At 37.3% G+C, this 21,477-nt stretch overlaps 1 protein-coding gene across 3 annotated transcripts in view; it reads left to right on the top strand.

Moving 5' to 3' along the window:
* Positions 1-15,947, top strand: part of CDH11 (cadherin 11) — a 73,021-nt gene extending 57,074 nt beyond the window's left edge. For all 3 annotated transcript variants that reach the window (XM_088530832.1, XM_088530833.1, XM_088530834.1), the window contains 8 exons: positions 233-400; positions 3,291-3,478; positions 4,882-5,135; positions 6,131-6,267; positions 6,474-6,595; positions 7,325-7,442; positions 12,789-13,040; positions 14,057-15,947. In XM_088530832.1, the coding sequence (XP_088386958.1) occupies positions 233-400; positions 3,291-3,478; positions 4,882-5,135; positions 6,131-6,267; positions 6,474-6,595; positions 7,325-7,442; positions 12,789-13,040; positions 14,057-14,553 (1,736 nt within the window). In that variant the 3' untranslated portion in view covers positions 14,554-15,947. The remainder of the gene's footprint in view (positions 1-232; positions 401-3,290; positions 3,479-4,881; positions 5,136-6,130; positions 6,268-6,473; positions 6,596-7,324; positions 7,443-12,788; positions 13,041-14,056) is intronic.
* Positions 15,948-21,477: the final 5,530 nt, after the last annotated feature.

A 21,477-nucleotide genomic window follows, 5' to 3' on the forward strand; every position in this document is an offset into this window, starting at 1 on the left:
TTGGGTAGTTCTGTGTTCTGCTCTTTGCTGAATATTTGAGCTTGTCTGTTTGCATTGCATAGTGCAGAGAATAGAGAAAGCATGATTTGCCCCATTACTGCATGTATTGCAGTATTTTGACACGAGTTAGAAAATGAAGTTTGCATTTTTTCATGATGTGAAGGTGGGAACATTTGCAAGTGACATATTTTCTTTTGCATTTATAGGAATTATCTTTTCTTTGTATTTATAGGAATTATCCGAACTGCCCTTCCAAATATGGACAGAGAAGCTAAGGAAGAATATCACGTTGTAATACAGGCAAAAGATATGGGAGGACACATGGGAGGCCTCTCAGGGACAACCAAAGTGACAATTACACTTACAGATGTCAATGACAATCCGCCAAAGTTCCCACAGAGTAAGTAACCAAGTCCTTACTATATCGTATTTACCGTTAGTAGTACCTGTATTTGTAGAGTATCTGACATGTTCAGAACTTTGAAAAACACTAACTAATGGATTATCACCACACACACGAATAAATAAATATTATTTACATAGTTGTAAGAATCGTGTCCTGAGCTTTAGTGTTTGGATGATTTTCCCTGTGTTGCAAAGTGAGTCATTTTTTTTAAAGCCAAGATTAGATTAGAAGGATTCTTAACCCTATAATTCTGTTTTAATGAAAAGCTGCTACACCATGTTATATTAGAAGTATATCTATGATGTGACGAGGGAGCCATATTCTGGGCTTTTCTAGTAATGAAGAAGCCCCAGTTCTTGATATAGTCAAAGCAATTTTGGCAAAACTGCCTCCAAATCTACCTTCATTACAGCCGTTCCAGACTAAATCAGCTTGCTTAAATTCCCATTTCACAATTATATGGTGGATGTAAAAGTCTGTTTGAAAAAAGCAGTCTGTGTTTGCTACTCTGCTCAGACCACAAGACCAGCAAGAAATCTTTGTGGAGAAATAGGGGAAGGTAAAAAGAAATTCTTTCATGTCTCATATATGAAATGCTTCTGTGGCTGGAGAGCTGCAGTGTGCATCAGAAAGCTCTCCTGTGGGGCTTACAGTCCTGGAAAAAAGTCTCCAAGTGGCCCTACCAAAAGCCTTGCAGTATGCCCAGATCATAGCGATTTGCAAGAACAGAATTTTGGCAGTCATTTTCAATTAGCAAATCCTCTCTGCTTATTGATGAGTGTGGACAAAGCAAAGGTGATCTGCTTTATCTTTTAACGTATTTCTCAGGCTACAAATGCTTTGCTCTTCCTGTCCTTTGATGAGAGTGTTGCACAATCTATTAACAGGTCTTGATTATACTCCTTCAGGTCTTTGACAGACCTTCAAGTGAACAAGCATTATTTTCTATTTCATGTAGCTTTTCATGTAGTTTAAGTGTTGGCATTCTATAAATACTCTCAGTGAACTGGGGACCATTCATAAGGATAAATCCAGATGACTGGATACTTCTAATAAGTTGTATATGCCATGGCAATAATAATAATAAAAAGCAATTTAATACAATTGCATTTTGAAATTGATTCTGTATACTGCCAGTGATCAACTAAAGTTGTTTTTAATACCTACACTAACTATTCATTTTTCACATGTAAAATGAGCCTGGGCTGACATTAGCATGTTCAGCCTTCACAGCTGGATTGGAAGTGCGTGATTGGCTTTGGACATGTCTTTAAGTTTCTCTTTCAGTATCACAGCTTCTTGGACCCTCACACTAGAATTTAAATGACATAGCCAGACTCTACATATAAAAACCTATGTCAGCAGTTTTTACCACTCTAAGAGGAAAGTGTTATTTCCTAGAAAGCAGTATGCTTTGTTCTTCTATATATCCTCATTGCTAATCCCATATGAAGTTTGCTGAAGTATGCTTACAAGAACCCCTTTTCATTCCAAATCATAAACTGGGGCAACAGCATGCAGTATTTTTGCTGAATATCTCAGTCAAATGGTGGATTTTCCTCAACAAATTCTACCCACTCTACTGGCTCAAAAAAGTGTATGTTTTGGGAGAAAATTTAAATCAATGATTGGAAATGACAAATAGCAGTTATTCTACTTAATGATTCATCCCCAAGGTTAAAACCGTGATTTGGAATGCTTTGTAATGCAAAGACAGAATTTGGCCTGTTTATAATAACATCCATGTGATTTTCCCCCTGTATTCCCCTCTTTTTTTATGTATATAGCTGAAATCCTTAATGAGTTATATACTTAAATTTGGGGTTCTTTTGTGACTGGAGTTAATGGTCTATTTCTGTGACATGTGCCAATTGTTTTCATGGGTAATGAGCCAAGTCCCTGCCTGGTGCAAGTCTCCTGATGTTCCTAGTGTGCTGGTGGTAGCAACAAAGAGAAATTATGGAGAAGAGGATAAATTAGATCATTTCATTTCTCATTCTGTTTCTTTATTCATGTCAACATTCATGCTGATGAAACTCCAGAAAACACTGATGTAGATATGTATATTTAGGGCCAGGTTACGCTACTTAAACTCTGGAGAGGGTCAAGAAGGTCCAGGAAGCAATTTCGCTTAAAGAACAACTGTTGGAGAGAGATTTATCTGGAAATAATTGTGCTCTGCTATGGTGCCCCTGAATGCACAAGGGAAAATGCACAGGCAGTATCTCTGTGGGAGATTTGGGGCTTGTTTTTCAAGTGGTGTTTGATCTGGGAAAGCCATTTTTTGTTTGGTAGCGAATCACACCCAAATTGGAATGTGTTCTCTTTTGTACTAAATTTTAATATTCATTCCTTGTACAAGTTCATACTTTAAATTAAAGCCATAGAAAGCAGCAGATTTGTTCTTTTAGCCAGCACAGCAGTGAGGTCTTATCCAATTCATGTTATATAATTTGTGGCTCCTGACTGAATGGGCAGTTACCCTTCTGGATGCTAAGGAGTTGAAGGTCATACCATGAGTCATACAAAACAGAATTTTCCTTCAATTGTTGTAATAACATATCTGATAGGAATTACAGCCTTGAAGTCTAAATCATTTCTGCATTCTGACGTATCAGTTGGCCTTTTAACTCTTCCCTGAACATGACAGGTAAAGGTTATATAAAATATCAGTGAGGTGGGAGTTTTACAGGGGCTAGCAATATGTTTTAGATTTTCCAGATTACTTATCTCTCTTTATTACGTAACAGTCCTTCAGCGAATTTGAAAAGCTGAAAAATTACTGACACTGAGGTTTTTTGGGTTTTATAAGTTACATGAGTAAATATAGAAATGATCAAGTAGATTGCATATTTAACGTAAATGTCTTTTTCTCTTTTGGCAGGTGTATACCAGATGTCGGTATCAGAAGCAGCCGTTCCAGGAGAGGAAGTTGGAAGAGTGAAGGCCAAAGATCCAGACATTGGAGAAAATGGCTTAGTAGCTTACAGCATCATTGATGGAGATGGAGTGGATATGTTTGAAATTACAACAGATTATGAGACTCAGGAAGGGGTTGTAAAGCTTAAGAAGGTACGTAACACTCTCCTTCCAAACCTACAGATCTGTAATATGCTTTGTTTCTGACCGAATATTTTGTAGTAATGGATTATCACCTAATCTAAAATAACAATAAATATTATTTCTCTGAACTTGTTTATAAAGCTGTGATTAACTTTTAATATTCCATTTCCCCATTAGCTGAAATGGAATGGAAGAAAATAACCAAGAAGAGTTACATAAAAACTGTACAGTGGATTAATGCAAAAACTAAATGAATTCATAATAAAAAGTCACGGTAAAATACAATCCCATCAGCTTCATTGTTGATGAAGTTTTGCCTAGTGCTGATAAGTAGCAGACATTCACTGTTGCTTTATGTTCGGTCTAAACAGCCTCATGCCCTATAGTTTGAATTCCTCAGCTGTGCATTGTCTACAATATTGTTCTGAAGGAGTCACAGGCTATGCCAAAAGCAGCAGAAATACTGAGCTTGTTTCATACGCAATCCATTAATGTGTTTTTTTAAAATATTATGAAATATTTTCAAGTAACATAAATTATAAATACTATTTTCCATTTCAAAAGTATTACGTCTTTATCTTCATACCTTTGTAGCTATTCATTATTTTCTTGGAGATGTTAGTTCTTACAAGGACAAGGCTCTGAGCAGCTTAACTTGAGGATTATCCTTGCTTTGTGCATCAGGTTGGACTAGATGACCTCTGCAGGTCACTTCCAACAAAAATGATTCTGCCATTCAATTGCTTTGTTTGTTCTAGGGTACAGTGCCTGAATCCAGCTCATAGTGTTGGCACCTGCTCCCCTGTTATGTACAGGTAGAATTGTTGTGAAACTACCAGTACTGCAGCCCTGCAGCCATTTCATGTCAGTGACAATGCAGAATTGCTGCCCTTGAATCAGGGTCTCAAAAGGATTTGTCTATGGGACATTATTGCACCTCCTCTCTTTAAAATGCTATGAGGTCTGTGGATGGGAAGGACTACAGAAGTGAAAGAGCAACGAGGAGGAACAATCTTCATATTTCCCCTGTTACTTAAGTAATAATTGTCTTCGCCCTATCCTATGGTGCAGCCAGCAGTGCAAATCACATCCATATCCCTATAGAAAAGCCTGCCAGCTTGGAATAGGCCAGGCCTAGCATTTTCTAGTAACTTCTTTCCAGCCCTCCCGTTTGCTGCCTGGAATGCTGTCCTGTGCAGCCTTCCTCTGGCTGCTGCTGCTGCATACATAGAGTGTAGCTCCTTCCACTCGAGTCTTCATGTTTTTAAATACACACATTTCAGTCCAAGCTTGTTGAAAGATATGCTCACATGTGTTTTATGTTATTGAATACTAGGGGCCTGCTTACTGCTTTGACACTCTAGTTTTTCCAGCTCTGTTCAATGGATGCATCGTCATCTTGTTTCTCACAGCTCTTAGACTTTGAAACCAAAAAGTCCTACAGCCTGAAGGTAGAGGCAGCCAATGTACATATTGATCCTAAGTTTATCAGCAATGGACCATTCAAGGACACAGTGACAGTGAAGATTTCTGTGGAAGATGCCGATGAGCCACCCATATTTTTAAAACCAAGTTATATTTTTGAAGTACAAGAAAATGCAGCATCCGGCACCGTTGTTGGAAAAGTACATGCCAAAGACCCTGATGCTGCGAACAGTGCTATAAGGTGTGCTTTGTTACTGCCAACTGTGTATTCCTATGGACAAGCATTAGCCTTTAGAATTGTTATGCAACCTTTTTAAGATAGTGTGATAGGCCTATGATAGTAAAATTCCAAATCAAGCCAGAATATTAATATATGTAACCCTTCAGCATTTGTATGTCTTGTTCCATTAGCTACGTTTTCCTCAAAGCCCATGTCACTAAGAAAAGCTTAAAGTATAATATACTATGGTTTTGTCCACTTAGCTATACCTAAGGACATCCATTTTGATGCTATTCTACACTGTATTTTCAATAAAATATCCCATGCTATTGTCACAGACAGGACATTTTTCTCAAAAGATTGAAGTATGTGCAGTAGATCGGGTGCTAAGAGTTAATTTCTAATGGAAGACACATACACACACCTACTTTGAGCACATACATTGAGTAGTCTTTAATATATATATTTTTGTGTGTCATGTCTTCAGTCTAAATTAAATTATGAAAGTCAGTTTGGGTGTTTTGTTAACATTACAAAGAATTGCAGGAATTACATAGGAAAAAACAAAGTTGCATGAAGTTAGGAAATATGTAGATAATTAATAATATGTAATAATATGGTATCATCAATCAACTTTTCGAGCAATTTGAAGATTGGACAACTTAAAAGACCTGCATCATTAATATGTAACAAGTGAAAGCACAAATAACTCAGTGGATTTTGTATTATTTTTGTAGGAGCAGAATATATAGTGTACTTGTAGATTTCATTCTAGAGACTTCAAGGAACAATAATTTTCCTTACCCTTACTATAAAGATTCTGACATAATATTCTTTCTATATGTCAAACCACCCAAGTGAATTTCCTTTTTAAACAGCTAAATTCTCATCGATATGTCCATAATGTTAAGTATACTGCTTAAAATTATTTTAAAATAACAATATGGTCCAAATTTGGATGCAGTAAACTGTTAAATCTATCTTTTATCTCATTACTGAATGTCAATTTTCTTTAGGTATTCAATTGATCGTCATACTGACCTTGAAAGATATTTTACTATTAACGCAGAAGATGGCAACATCAAGACAGTAAAAGCTTTGGACAGGGAAGAAATTGCATGGCATAATATCTCTATATTTGCAGTTGAAGTCCGTAAGTATTTCACTGAGGTATTTATAATCTCTGATATAAATTTTGTCGGCTTCTAATTGTCTGAGTTTAATAAGTTGTACTGAATCCTAATAGATAAGCTTGAGCCTATTTCTCATTTTTGTACAGCTAAGATAGTTTTTTGTTGTGATTTTGTTTTGAGATGTTCTCCTGCTTGCATTTCATTTACTTTTCACTTACTCCCACAGACAAACAACACCAGGAAGCCAAAGTTCCAGTAGCAATTAAGGTCGTTGATGTCAATGACAACGCTCCGAAGTTTGCAGCAGCCTACGAAGCGTTTGTTTGTGAGAATGCCCGAAGCAATCAGGTACGCCTTCGTCTGCCGCCTTCCCGGCAGATGAACCCGGTTCTGACATGAGTGAGTGTTAGTAACTGAACATCTATTTCAAAGCTTTGGCAAAGATGCCTAGAGCACACAGACACACAAACAGGCACTTTCTTGCTTTTGTTTTTGCTTTGCTATCAATAGCTATAGAAGAGTTTTGTGCACTGGCTGTGGGTATCCACCAGCCACAGCTGGGAACAGTATTCCCAGTTGTGAGTCTATTGAGGGTATTACAGAAATGCTCTGCATGCTATGCTGAGAATCACATTACAGCACTTGTAGCCTGGAGCCTGCAGCTTTATCCCTGAACAGCCTGTTAGGAATGGGGATAGGATCAGTTAACATATGGCTCTACACATTAACTGCACTTTTGCAGTTAGCATACCAGTTTGGAGGAACATTCTGATACCTTCCTCAAAGCTGTTGAAGGCTTTTAGCTTACTAAGTTATCATTAGCAGAAATTCATATGTGTGTGTGTGTGTCTATAATTCTACACTGGTTAAATGTCATAGCAAATAAAGGTCGCCCGTTTTAGCTTTGTATCTGCAGTGTGTTCATAATTGCGTATGTTCGATTGGGATATTTTGGAGTATTCTTCTATTTCCTTTGACTTTCAAAATTCTTTGTATTCAAAGGTCTCCTCCAAATGCTATTTATATGCCATGTAACAAAAGAAGGAACCGTTTGTTTACACTCCTTTTCTTTTACAGCAATTTATTACAATTACTGCTGATGACAAGGATGACTCGGCCAACGGACCAAGATTTATTTTCAGTTTACCACCTGAAATTATTCATAATCCAAATTTTACTCTCAGAGACAACAGAGGTTTGTATAAGATTCCCTCTATATTAGTGTCCAAATAAATGACAAAGGAAAACTAATGGCCAGTATAATGGCATGCAACAGGATTTTCATTTACCTTGACAGAGTACCTGTTTTTCAGAGGTGCAGGGGAAGAAGCTAGGAAAAATATAGCTGATCTACAGGGATGTTCTTGAAACAAAGTAATGCTCACTAACTTGCTTTCATTTTCTTGCATATGTATTTCAAATTGCATAATAATACCCTACCTTAAAAATCCATTGTCATTATATTTCCCCAGAAGGGGATAAAAACATTGACAGAAATGTTTGCTAAGTATACTAGGCAGGTTTTTATGATTTCATTAAAACTACTTGCTATGCTAAAATTAGCTGAGGAAGGATAAATTGTTAGGTTGCTTGAAGTTTTTTTGACTTAATTTTGCTTGTTAGATTTTACTTATTTTGGTTCATGGCAGACATAGACTAGAGTCACAGTGGAATAAAATTACTGCCATACTAACCTTTTTTTTTTTTTTAGGAAATATGAATGTGGATTTCTGTTGTGAAACATGCCTAGATTGGAATCCTGATGCCTTTGCAAACCTTATATTAATGAAATATAGGGTAGCCTTGCATTCAGATTGAGTATTGAAAAGTTTGAAATATGTAGGCAAAAAAAAATAGATGACAGCCAAAACTTACTTAATCATCTAACATGACAGCATTGGTAAGCATAGTTTGCCAAAGGTTGAGGAAGCCAGAGAAAGAAAGCCAGAAAAAAAGACAATTCTGACATCAGAAAATATTTATTATATTTATATAATAATATGCAGTTGATATTTACATTAAATGTTATTAGCTATTCATTTGTTATTTTTCTGCAAAAGCAAAAGAAAAAATCTTCTGCTTGTTTTCAAGTTTCCAAGTTTCTTTTCAAGAAACTATTTTTAACTAGCAAGCTTTGATGTTTGAAAGAAACTCAACTACTTCCTGAAATTCAGAATTATTTGAACTGGTTTAAATCATGAAAGGAGTAACCACAGATTGTCACAAGTACAAAAGGCAACATAATCCAGATACATGATTTTAGTAAGAACTTTTTTCTCATAGGTGATATGTTGTACTGTGCTTCACATCTCAATACCTGAAATGAGTTCCTCAAACAATTTCTACTATTCTTGAAGGATCCAAGTAATATCATCTAGTACTTGGCACTTGTACACATATGTGCTTCATAAGACATCTAGTGGAGAGGACATATTTATTCTCTTTAACACAGGTTTTCTGAAAAATCAATGAATGTATTTTTAGAGATGTAAATAGAAATGTATTCTTTGCTTACGACCCCGAGGTCAGGCTTCTCCTTAGAAGATGTTTTATGGTCACCACATCAATCTGAAAATGGATTAGGTTGCACATAGAGATAATGGGCATTTCACCTTTGGAGACCTAGATTCCAGCTGCATTTAGGAATGATCTTAGAAATACCACCTAAGTCTCTAGTGGGTAATAGCATCACAAGTCCTACTCATCCTTTGGTACCACTTGGCAAAACTGTCACGGAAGATTCGCGTCTGAAATAGAGAGGAAGTGAAGGTCAGAATGAGATGGACTGAGACAGTTGTAGGCAAAGGTATCACAGTGCCCAACTCCAGCCAATTCTGTTAATCCTACATTTCCATATACATGAAATTTGTTTTGCTAATGAAAAAGTTAACCCAGCTAAAAAGGTTTTATAGTGGAAATGATGATTTCTACTATACACAGTGGCTGGACCTGACAATACTGCCAAAGGTTATTTCAACAAGATGCTATTTTAAGGATTGAATCTTCCTGTGTTGTTCTGCGTTTAGGAAATGTATAATGAAATTTAGTATAATAAATGTAATGAAATCCATTCATTTCCATATTACATTCCATCATTACTATGCAAGCTTTATTGCAGTTCTCTTGCTAACTATCTTCTGTTTGTTTGGTGGGTTTTTTGGGTTTTTTTTTCTGTTGTTGTTTTTTAATAACTTATGGAAGAGAGCAAAGGGAAAAGGTTAGAATTCTATGTACTTTTAGAGAGAAAACCTTTTGAGAGAAAGTGTTACCATTTGTAAGTCAAATAATTTACGTGATCATTTAAAGTTCTCTTTCATTTGTAAATTTGAGTAGTCTGTGTACCATGCCACTTCTTTCAGAGGGAATTGCAAGTTTCAAAGAAAAATGGTTTTATTAACTGTGGAGCACAGTTAATGAAAACTGCAATGTTTGGGTCTATTACAGAACTTTAAAGTGAATACAGTCCTATAATTATCATTTAATAGAGTTTCTTTCTACCAGCTACTGAAAGTAATCACATATTGCAGTAATCCAAAAAAAGTAATCACATTCTACATCCTATTAATAGCCTACTGTGTTACCAAGTTTTTCAACTGAGACTATCTTCCATAGAAAACATGAGATAATGGCTTATCACATGCTGTGATAAAACACTGAATTGCTTTTGCACTGTTCACTTACGTTATACCACATAAATAAACAGCACTATGTTTGCCCAAACTCTGTTCAGTTTTACTTCCATTGAAGTCAACTTCAAAAGCGCAGCAGAAGTACATGGCCCTTCACGAAAGTAAGTGGCAGAGTCTTAGCAAATGGATTTCTTTAGAAATCTATTTCTACACAATTTCTTTAGAAAGCACTGACTTTGTCAGAAGTTTGCAAGGTTACTAAAATCCATGACCAAAATCCTTTTTTTCAAAAGAAACATGTTCTCTGGCCCTCAATTTCAATCTTTTTCAAGAGATTTTGAAACTTATGGGCAGTGAAATGATGGGGTTTTGCCCTGGAGCAGTCAACACTAAAACATGGTATTCCCCAGACAATAATAACAGGAAAAATGAAAGCATGTGTATTTTTCTGGGTGTTGTTGGGATGGATAATTTCATCCTTTTATCTTGTATTAACCCACGCTGTGTTCTTTAAGACTGATGGCCAAGGAGCTCCCATATGTGTTAAGTAATAGTTGTAAGCTGGTGTTGACATTTAACTTCTGTTTCTTGGCTTAAAAAATCCTATTATACCTGGATTACAGTTATGCTCCTGAGACCTGAAAATGATGAAAAAGCAAGGATGAGAATATTAGCTAGGATTATATGTTATCTTTTATCTATTTTAAAGAGGTGCTTTTTTTTTCCTCTCATAGATATTAATGTTCCTTCTAAATATGAGAAGTGAACCTCAACAAAAAAAGTTCAAAAAATGACCTTTTAGGGTTGATATATGCTAGTCCTTTTTAAATTTTGGCCTGGCGTGATGATTGGATTTTACAATTACAAAGTATGTGGGCACCAGAGTCATCATACTAATGTCTGATATTGTTGTTGCTCTAAGTTAATATTGGCTAATGTGTGTATAACTTATGCCATATATCTGCTAATATCATTATGATCTAAACAAATCACGTGGAAAATATATATTTTTTCTTCTTTTGTGGCTGTTTAGACATTAAATTTTAATTTTTTATCAAAAGATTACCAAATCATAGACATGATCTCTACATCTCTTTTTTATCCTTTTCTGGTGTGATCTGCAGGATTTCCTAGAGGAGAAGTCCAAATAAACAGGACAATAGTACAAGCATCCATTAAACTTATTTGTGTCCACTGAACCTGGGGACAGTTGTAGACCTTGTCCCACCTCAGGAATATTGTCTGTGAGGGTACTTAATATAGGGCAAGACCACTTCCCTTTTTGGTGTAATTTATTCACAAATTTTCATGGAAGTAGCAGTGGGCAGATCATTAAAAGAGGTTTTATGATTCACATTATTAAATTCTGGAATTTATGCTGACTCTTCAATAGAAATATGATTAATCTTCTGCAGTACTATGAAACAGCAATAAAATAGGTATCACTGAAGGTTAATAGCCCTCCTTTAGAAGGAAAAAGAACCACCTTATTCTCTCTTTTTTCTTTTCCTCCTGTTACATGGTGATAAAGAGCATTGACAAAACGGAAAAGATTGCATGAAGTAAATCTTTATCTGAAACTAAACCTTTTTTCTGTACATCTGAAAAACATAGATAAAATTGTTTTGTTTTACTTTAGAATGTTAACAATTTTATGAACTTTGGTTCAGGCCGAGAACTAAGAAACAAGAAATGCTGTAAAGAAATACAGTTCATTTTTCCTTCCGTGTTTCTGGACTGGCCGGGAGCAGAAGCTTTGGTGGTTTCACCCTGCTGTTTCATGTTATGCACTTCCTTTTTGAATGCTGTCACCCTTGCATACCTGCATGCTGTCACATGCAAGAGTTTGAAGAGTGAACAAAGATGATGCTCTGCTCTGGCACTGCAGCTTAGCTTCCAGGCCTTAGATGAAGAGGGACATGGTGAATATTCAGCACTGTAAACAGTTTTAGAGCAATACTTGACCTCTTCATTGTATCTCTGTAATTCATAATATGCCTGTAAGTACAGTGCCTAGGTGGTCAAGCTTTCTGAATTCTGGCTTTGAGGAGGTTGGATGACAAACTGCAAATTACAGTGTGTTTTACTGAAATATATCAATGTCAGGGCTTAAATTTGCTTGTGCACAGTAATTTTTGTTTTCCTATCAATACAGGCTATTTTGGGACAGAATTCTGCCTTCTGTATATGTAGATATGACACCTAAAACAATAAGCTAATGGGATTTTTTTCTCCTCCATGGATGCTTTAGATCTGGATAGGGCTTAGAACAGCACAGACAGAAATGCCAAGGCTTGGCCATTCAATTAGTTGATGAAGTATCATAAATTTCCTCGAAGGTTAGTGGAGTTCTAGACTCTGCTACAAATGTCATCTTCTATGGTAATTATTTGTAGGATGGGCTTTTTATTTACTTTTTAGTATTTGCAATGAATGAATTCATTCGGCTTAGTTGATACAGCTAGTATTCAGTTGTGTATATGATATCTCTTTCAAAATAGTCATAAACATTATGATTTATAAAATAAATGGTTTCTTTTACATGAGCTGTACTCCCCTATGGTATCTAATTAATTGAACTCTCATATGAATGGTTTTAAGATACTTTGCAAATGAGAACAATTTAAACAAAAAAATATATATATAACCAAAGAAAGCCATTTTTTTGTGCTCTTTGTATTGCCCTCATCATCCTAACATAATTAAAATTGAGTGTGGTAATGTATGAATGAAGCACAATACAGTAATTGCCTTTGGCTCATTAAGAAAGGAATAATCTGTTTATCATATATGCCTCAAGCGTCTGAAAAATCCATACCATTGTAGCAAAATTCAATTTTTCAATATTTCCTAAGAGGATAAGTTTGAGAAAAAGAAATAATGATTTTGACTTATCTCCCTTCTTTAAACAGATAACACAGCAAGCGTTTTTGTTAGGCGTGAAGGATTTAGTCGCCAAAAGCAAGATTTATACCTTCTCCCTATTGTCATAAGCGATGGTGGACTCCCGCCCATGAGCAGCACCAACACCCTCACCATTCGGGTCTGCGGCTGCGACAGCAACGGCTCCTTGCTCTCCTGCAACGCTGAAGCCTACATCCTCAACGCTGGGCTAAGCACGGGAGCTCTAATTGCCATTCTTGCTTGCATTGTGATTTTGTTAGGTAAAACAGCTCTCTGATGGTTATTATCTTTGTACACTTGTTTGTATTTCAGTGTTAATCCCGACTTAGTTCTAAACTGGATAACTCGAACTTAGTTTCTCAGCTTTTTATAGGAGGCGCTAATTTGTCTGGCTGAAATAACACTATATGATAACTGCAATGGGAAACACCAGTGAACTCGCTCGGGAATGATCAGAGAGTGTCCTCCTGTGCTCCAATACCAGTTAATCAGGGATACTGGTTAAAGGAGGTCACGACACAGTTTTAAGTTTTGTGATCTTCCCTGGATGACAAGTTCCTTATTGAGGTCAGCCAGGATTAATGGCTCCTGCCAGCTATTTCACTCTAACTCCGCTTGTGTTGAAGACAAATGAATGGCTCCAAAGAGCTACTTTTAAGAAATTGCTGTAAAGTATTTCCTGATGATTTAAAAATACTTATAAAAAACATTAATTTGCTTATGGGCATTTATGGTCACTTTTTTCTTACGTAATTTTAAGTTATTTTAAAGAAATTTGAAGCAAGGAGTAGCACAGCAAGAAAAGCATGCATTTTGAGGCCTTGCTTTAGAAAAAAATCTACTTTCATGGAAATGCCCATTTTCATCATCAGCAGAACATGGCTGGGCATATGGAAAAAAGTGAAGGTTCATTTGTTTTTTGCTGCAGCTGTTCAGTATGATTGGATTCTATGAAAGGCCGTGCCACAGTGGTGGTGTTGGAGCCCACAAATATAGTTCCTCAATTGAAGTCTTGCAGTAATGAGCCATTACTTTCAACAGTGTATTCCGTACAACTGTAAATCTTCAAATCAGTATGCTGAGATCTGTATTCCAACCTCATGTTCTTACCTAGCTAGATATGCTAAAAATGAAGATGTCTGCAAACATACCTGAGGAACTAGTGCAGAAGCTGAGGGGCCAGTGTAAGGAAGTTGTTAGGTCCCAAGAGGAATCAATTTATAAAACAGATACCGCTTTAAAGTGTGGTCTAACTTACTTTATTTTTTCTCTGCAGTCATTGTAGTGCTGTTTGTAACACTGAAAAGGCAGAAAAAAGAACCTTTGATTGTGTTTGAAGAAGAAGATGTCCGAGAGAATATCATTACTTATGATGATGAAGGTGGCGGAGAGGAAGACACGGAAGCTTTTGACATAGCTACTCTGCAGAACCCTGATGGCATCAATGGATTTATTCCTCGTAAAGACATAAAGCCTGAGTATCAGTATATGCCAAGACCAGGGCTTCGGCCAGCTCCCAATAGCGTTGATGTTGATGATTTCATCAACACGAGAATACAAGAGGCCGATAACGACCCAACTGCTCCTCCCTATGACTCTATTCAGATCTATGGCTATGAAGGCAGAGGCTCAGTGGCTGGTTCACTTAGCTCCTTAGAGTCAGCGACAACAGATTCTGATTTGGACTACGACTATCTACAAAATTGGGGACCTCGATTTAAGAAACTTGCAGACTTGTATGGCTCCAAAGACACTTTCGATGATGATTCTTAACAATAAAGTTTCAGATTTGGCCTTAAGAACTGTGTCTGATGTTCTGAAGAATCCAGAAGAAATGTAAGCAGGTATTTTTTTAAAAATCAAGAGAAGTCTCATTTAAACATTTAAGTTTGACAGAGAGGATTCCTTTGCTAGAAAAAGGACATAAAAGTGGTAAATACTGTGAAGTACCTTCTCCTATAAAAGGCAGATGCGGAAGTTGGCCATCGACTTCACTAGAGGAAAAACCCACTTACGAAATAAAAAATATTTAAATGAAAGAAAATGCTAAAAGTGAACCTACAAATAAGGGAAATCTTTTATGTGTTATGAACATCGAAATCTTTTATGTCAAAGAAGCTTCCACAAATTAGAAAAGATAACAGTTCTGAGCTGTAATTTCGCCTTAAACTATGGACACTCTATACGGTAGTGCATTTTTAAACTTGAAATATATAATATTCAGCCAGCTTAAACCCATATGATGTATGTACAGTACAATGTACAATTATTATGTCTCTTGAGCATCAAACTTGTTACTGCTGATTCTTGTAAATCTTTTTGCTTATACTTTCATCTTGAACTAATACGTGCCAGATATAAAAACTCTGTCTTGTTGCAGTGGGAGGCGCCCTATTTCTATGTCATTTTTAATGTATCTATTTGTACAATTTTAAAATTCTTATTTTAGTATACATGCAAATATCAGTATTCTGACATGTAAGAAATGTTACAGCATCACACTTATATTTTATGAACATTGTACTGTTGCTTTAATATGTGCTTCAATATAAGAAGCAGACTTTGAAATAAACTGATTCTTTTTTAATTCTTGTTCTGGTTATTAAGCATATAAGGAAAAACATAGTGTTTCTAATGTCCCATTTATAGTTCTAACTAATTTACTACAATTGTGACCTTTTAATAGCCTTATTTATTATGTGTTTGTAGTTGGTTTGTTGCCTTGTTAAGTGATTATTTAAAAATCAAGTACATTTTACAAATGTTTTTTAGATTAAAAAAAAAATGTAATGTCTGGTGAAAATTTTGTACCCTCTCTATTTACAGCTTGTGGCTGCTCCCAGAACAAGTAATAATCTTCATATAATGATACCGTGTTCTGGATTAAATTAAGTGTAATTCTTTTAAATATTTCCCATGTAATATACATTTATCTTATATCTTAGGAATTCCAGAGACGTCAGTAATGACTTTTAAATGGACAGGAGTACATCATTCTTAAAATTTACTCCAGACTTGTGAATTTCAATATCTGCGCTAAGCTTCTGTGGGTTTTAAAGACTTAAATCTGACCCAATTTAGCTATAAGTTCCCTAAAGATGGTTCTACCTGACAATTACTTTACCTGAGTATTAATTAAGATTCTGGTACTTAAGTTTATTCTTTTTTTTTCTTTTTCTTTCCTTTCTTTTCTTTCTTCTTTTTTTTTTCTTTTGCATCTACAGTAGAATAGCATCGTCTACTGCTAGGAAGAAATTTTAATTTGTAATGACAGAAATACAGAGTGCTTTCAGAATTGTTCTTTGTAATGTACGTTTTTAATCTAAAAATGATCTATAACTTTTTTTATATTAGTTTAGAATGAGCAAGGGATTGGAATATGTTCCGTGCATCAACATTTTCAGCATCTGTGTACAGCTGTACTTCTGCTAAATTTAATATACTTTCTTGCTTAGGGTCAGAGATCAGCAGCTTCAGTATGGGAAGAGGCAATAAATACAAATGATATACATTTTTCTACCATTCATTTTATGGATCCTATCCTTCATTTGCAGTCAGGTACGAAACTGCTTGATATGAAAGGAAACCTTATTTGTTGGTGTATTACTTTTCTGAAGACCCCCATATGTGTAGTTAGATTAAAATTTAACTCATTAAAATTATGAATGATGTTTCAGCTCTATATTCATAACATATTCACTTTTCCCATTATATTCCTATGTTTTATAAGGCAGAGTTTGCTAAATCAGCAGATTTGCTCTACAACATTTATTGTAATATTTCACTTTATTATACCTGTATGCATTTTATATACTTCTATAGTTTATTACTTAACTCAGTTCCAATTTCTTTGGTTGTTGATTTTTCCTTGTTTATAATCCAAAGAATATTTTGCTAGATTTGCACATTTCTCCATTATAAATTCAAATGAACATTAAAAAAATGAAACGAGTATCAATTTACAAATTAACAAATGGAAATAAAGCAAAAAAAAAGTAGGACTCCATCCTCATTGATGCTATTTGTTTTTATTTCACTATTGAGCAAGTTTTAGAATTAATAATTGCATTTTCTATATTTTTATGTTTACTTTTTAAGAAGGACATTGTCAGCTACATTTTTTAATAGTTTTAAATGCTTTGAGTTTTAGTCTCTACTGTTTGTAGCCCTCTCGTAGATGCTTGGAAATAAATTTTCTTTCCCTGCTGGTTTTGTCCTTTTTCATTTGATTATTTTCCCCTTACCAGTGACTACACAATTATCGTAGCTCTTTATGAAGTTAGGCTTGCTAATCTCTGCCAACACTACTTCTGAAATGCTGGGAATTGTGTTCATGTCCTCAGCAGCACCCAGACGAACAGCACGCTTTGGCACAGCAGCATCGTTGATGTTGAACTTCACAGCACTGGGCACCGCAGACTGAGGCTTACAAGCTGAGAGTGTAAAAAATCAGTCCAGGGCAACAGACTTGGGTTCACCCCAACCCGAATTAGTGCAGACATGGGCTGGGGTGGCCACGAGGCTCCTGAGGACGCAGGACCTGCCTGGTGGAGGGGCTCTGGGACGGTCCCAGTCTCCTCGTGGCCAGGCTCAGAGGAGGACTAAGCTGCACGTCCGCGACGCCACAGAGACCAACAGCAGTAACGACCCCATTGCTGCTGCCAAGGGCTACGGACGGATCATGGACGGTGCAGAAGCAGGTAAGCACAGGGACAGGATAGCCGGCACAGGTGATGTCCAGGCTTCTTCTTCACCTCCTGCAAGTCTTGCTTGGGCCATCACTTACAGCAGGGAGATAAAGAAGAAAAAAAAGAAGTGGAAAAAAAAAAGTTTAAAAATTGACCTTTAACAGATTTTAAAATTAGAAAAACAAAGCTCACTCCACCATAGCTTTAAAAGCCATCTTTTGAATTTTAAGCCATGCCTAACATTTAGATCATTGGTGAAAGGAACTTAGATATTGTGATTGCCTTTTTTTTTTTTTTTTGGTTAAATATGTGGAAAAATACGTTTATTTCAGTCGACCAACTCCATATGCTGTTGCCCAGACCTTTCTGCAAATGAAGGGGGATTTTTGTTGTTCTTGTCCTTTTTCCAAACTAAATTACTCTATGGCTCTATGATTCACTACTTTGGCTGCCAAGGCAGACTTCCTCCGGTCAGCTCTGTCACCTTGCAGCCATATTCCTGCTTTATAAATAGGAATCACCTCTACATTGCTTTTGAGATGTGTGGGTTTTTTGAAGGGTTTTGCCTTCATTTTTGGGGGGAGGTATGATGCTTCCACTTCTCCAGCTTCAAAAGCAGTTCCCATGCTGTGCACATTAACCTACCACCACATGGTGAGGAACACTATTTTGGAGGGTAATGAACTCCTTTGTCCTTGGCAGGGTGGCCCTAGAAAGCCCCATTGTCCCTACACTGCCAAAGGCAGCCCTCCTTCCTGGAGCTTTTCTCCCTGCTGCAGCCTCAGTTAATACTTCCCTCCTCTCAGCGTACTGAAGTCATCATTAATCAAACACAATCACATTTAGCAAAGTTCAACGTGTATGAAAAATTTATGTCAACCTTTAGGCTCTATGACAGCCCCAAGGCTTCACTTAATAAGTTCTATAATGACTTACTGTTAATGGCCAATTCCCATTATCTCTTGCAGTTCTACTGGGCTTTTCACTAAAATTTTTTATTACCGATTGTGCAGCTGTTGTATGTTTCCCATTCATATAAGCAAAACTGTTGTTTTCCAGCATGGAATGGTGGACACATTAAATGATAAAACCTCCCAGAGCATACTTTTTCCTTTGTCTTTTGCATCAGTTTATATGGGCCTATCATAGCTCACTCACTAGCAAATGAAAAATGTACCTGGCAAGGGTGGGCTGGCAGAAGCTCTTGAAAACGCCTAGGAATCTGACACAACTTACCCGTTGATTTAGCAGAAATCTACACATCCAAAACCCATCATGATCCAGCTATCCATCACCCTGGCTAAAGCCTCAGCAGAGGTCACAGAATGGCTGGCGGGCCAGGGCTCTGCCACTTTGGTCAATGATGCCTCATATTTAATCTCAGACATTTAATTCCTTTCATCTTTTTATTTTAAAAAAAAGTCAAAGTGAAATGTTTCTGACAACTGAGCACGATCTGTTTCTGTGGCTTTACACAAAGATCTGGCGAGTACTTTTCACTAAACACAATCTCTTAAGATTGTTCAGTACTCATAATTGCAGCATTATTTTCTAAATCTATGATCCTACATGCATTAGCTGTTTAGCACAGTGTTTACTACTGCAATAAATGGTAGCACTCATAACAGTAAGTATAATGAGGTAACGCTACTGTAATCGTAGGGCTCCCACACTACTGGAAGCTGATATCTCACCCTGTGCCGGAGCATCGTTAAATACAGGACTCCGGACATGCTGCTGCTGCACTACGGTGGCTACTCTGAAGTGCCCAGTTCTGTTAAATTCCTTTCATGGAGAAAAATTCCTCCAATAACACCTAAAACTCTCACTAAGAACTGCTCAAATTGCTGCTCAAATTTATTTTTATTTAAGGCCACCCAGAGAGAACAGATTGTATACTTCATTTGTATAATGGTAATATGCGAAGTATTACAAAGACAAAAAAAAAACCCAACACAGAATGGAAAATAAAAAAGCCATAGGATTGTCTTTAAAACATTTCGAAAAAGTAAGAAACAAGTAGAAGAAATCCACAGCGCTGAGACACTGTATGTCACCAGCCTCGCCAGCACCTACTAGGGAGCTGTGACCACATGCAGCACCACACTGGTGGTTCCCACCACCTCTTCCCTCATATTTTCAAAAAACTCGCTTCAAGGGCAGAGCTGGTTGACCAGAAGCCATCGTCTCACTGAAACGCACCTAGAACTCGCACGCCAGACATTTGTTGATGTCCCCAGTGGGACATGGTAAACAAATAAACCCTAAATAGTTCCATCTATAAATATAGAGCATGGCTTTGCATCAGCTGCTGCATCACTCTAAAGCTCTCAAGGATGCTGTCTCTTGTAAACTGCTCTCAGCCATGGGAAACAATGAGAAACTTTGTTTTAAACAATATAATCTGTTAACATGGTTTCAAAATACAGAGAAGGTGTGTACTTGATTATAATAAAAATTTCTGAAAAATGTCTTAATGTGAAAATTTCTGGAAAGTGTCTGAATATAAAAAGAGGCTGCTGTTTTGAGGAGAACAGAGAAAAAAGAAAACATAGAATTCTGAATGTTTATTTGCCGTTGGTGGTTTATGAGGTAAAGGCCTTGCTTTTCTAAATCATGGAGGTCAGTTTTGAGGTTGAGGTAATAAGAACTAGCCTCACAGCACACCTGTAAGGTGCAGAGCTCAGTCCTGGGCATGAGGCGCTGTGGCAGCTGCCTGCAGCCGAGGCCCAGGGAGCACACGGGGAAGAGGGTCTTTCCCTGAAGCCACGAATTTCCTTGGAGCCAGTCTCACTGTCTGGCCGGGAAGCTCTCTCCATGAGGACTGGGAGGATACAAGTGTCAAGGCGGGGGGTCTTGGACACCACAGACACAATCAATGTGAACAAGCAGTGCCAGTTTATTCAGGGTTCCAAGCGCGCTTATATGCAAGGCTTCCGCGAACATGCGAGCGCTTCTTTACAAGGATTGGTTAAGACCCCGCGTCTACGCATCTAACTATACAGCGTGATGGGCTAACTAGCAGTATCCACGTGTCCTTACATTTAACGACCGTCCCCCTCTACGTGTTTGTGTCAACTCTTTTAGTCCTTATCTGACTCTCGGCCAAATTCCTTATCCCTTAGTCAGGGGCCCTTCTGCACGTTCAGCTAGACCTGGCGCTCTTCTGCCCTTTCACCTAGATCTGGCTTGCTCACAGCATGACCACTGGCCTTCAGAAATCCCACATATAAGATGCAAACAAGTGGCTTCATTTTTTCTATATATGAATAAAAATCCAAGGCTACAACAGAGCAAAATATTTCAAGCCCCTCTTAGGGCTGAAAGTACCTCTGGTGCATGGGCCTCTCCCGAGCCTCTGCCTGCAGGTTGAATGACTCCCCACTCCAGTGACTCCTGAGCTTAATGGGCCAACTTCTGAGGTATTTGTCTGCCAAAAGCATTCATGGTCTTTCTCAGAAATTCAGAATTAGTCAGGGTTTGTTGTTTCGCATCTCTTCAACATTAAACTCAGAAGACTTTCCTGCTGTAGCTGCCTCATTAGCTCCGCGATTCTGACACGAGCCACTCGCCTGCTTGAGCCTCTCAGGCCGTAGCTCTGCCTTGTCGCCCTGCTCATGCTTCTCATAGGAAAGGTCATGCTCACAATTTGGCTTATGTTTTGTTTTGTTTTCTGAAAGATGCTGTTTTCTTTCCTGATCTCTCTCAGATTACATTTAAAATGTGTTCTGCCTGCCACCTTGAGTACTCCATTAATATCCTGGCCATCAGCACTCGAAACTCAGCACATTGCTCTCCAGTGAGAAAATTTATGGTACAGGGTTAATTTGTTTCAGTTAAAGATCAGTGTTGTCGTGGAGGAGTATAATATCATTCTCGGCAGTTTAATGTATAAACAGGCCCCAGGATAAAAAATGGCTCGCCTATGCAGAGGAGGAGAGTGTGGAGAGGCCTAAGTGAGCCTTAGTTTGAGAAGTTTAGGGTCTATATTCACATCAGAAATAACACC

The sequence above is a fragment of the Tinamus guttatus genome, unplaced genomic scaffold (genome assembly GCF_059628265.1).
Source record: "Tinamus guttatus ecotype Peru unplaced genomic scaffold, ASM5962826v1 Tinamus_guttatus_pri_ptg000389l, whole genome shotgun sequence".
Taxonomy (NCBI): domain Eukaryota; kingdom Metazoa; phylum Chordata; class Aves; order Tinamiformes; family Tinamidae; genus Tinamus; species Tinamus guttatus.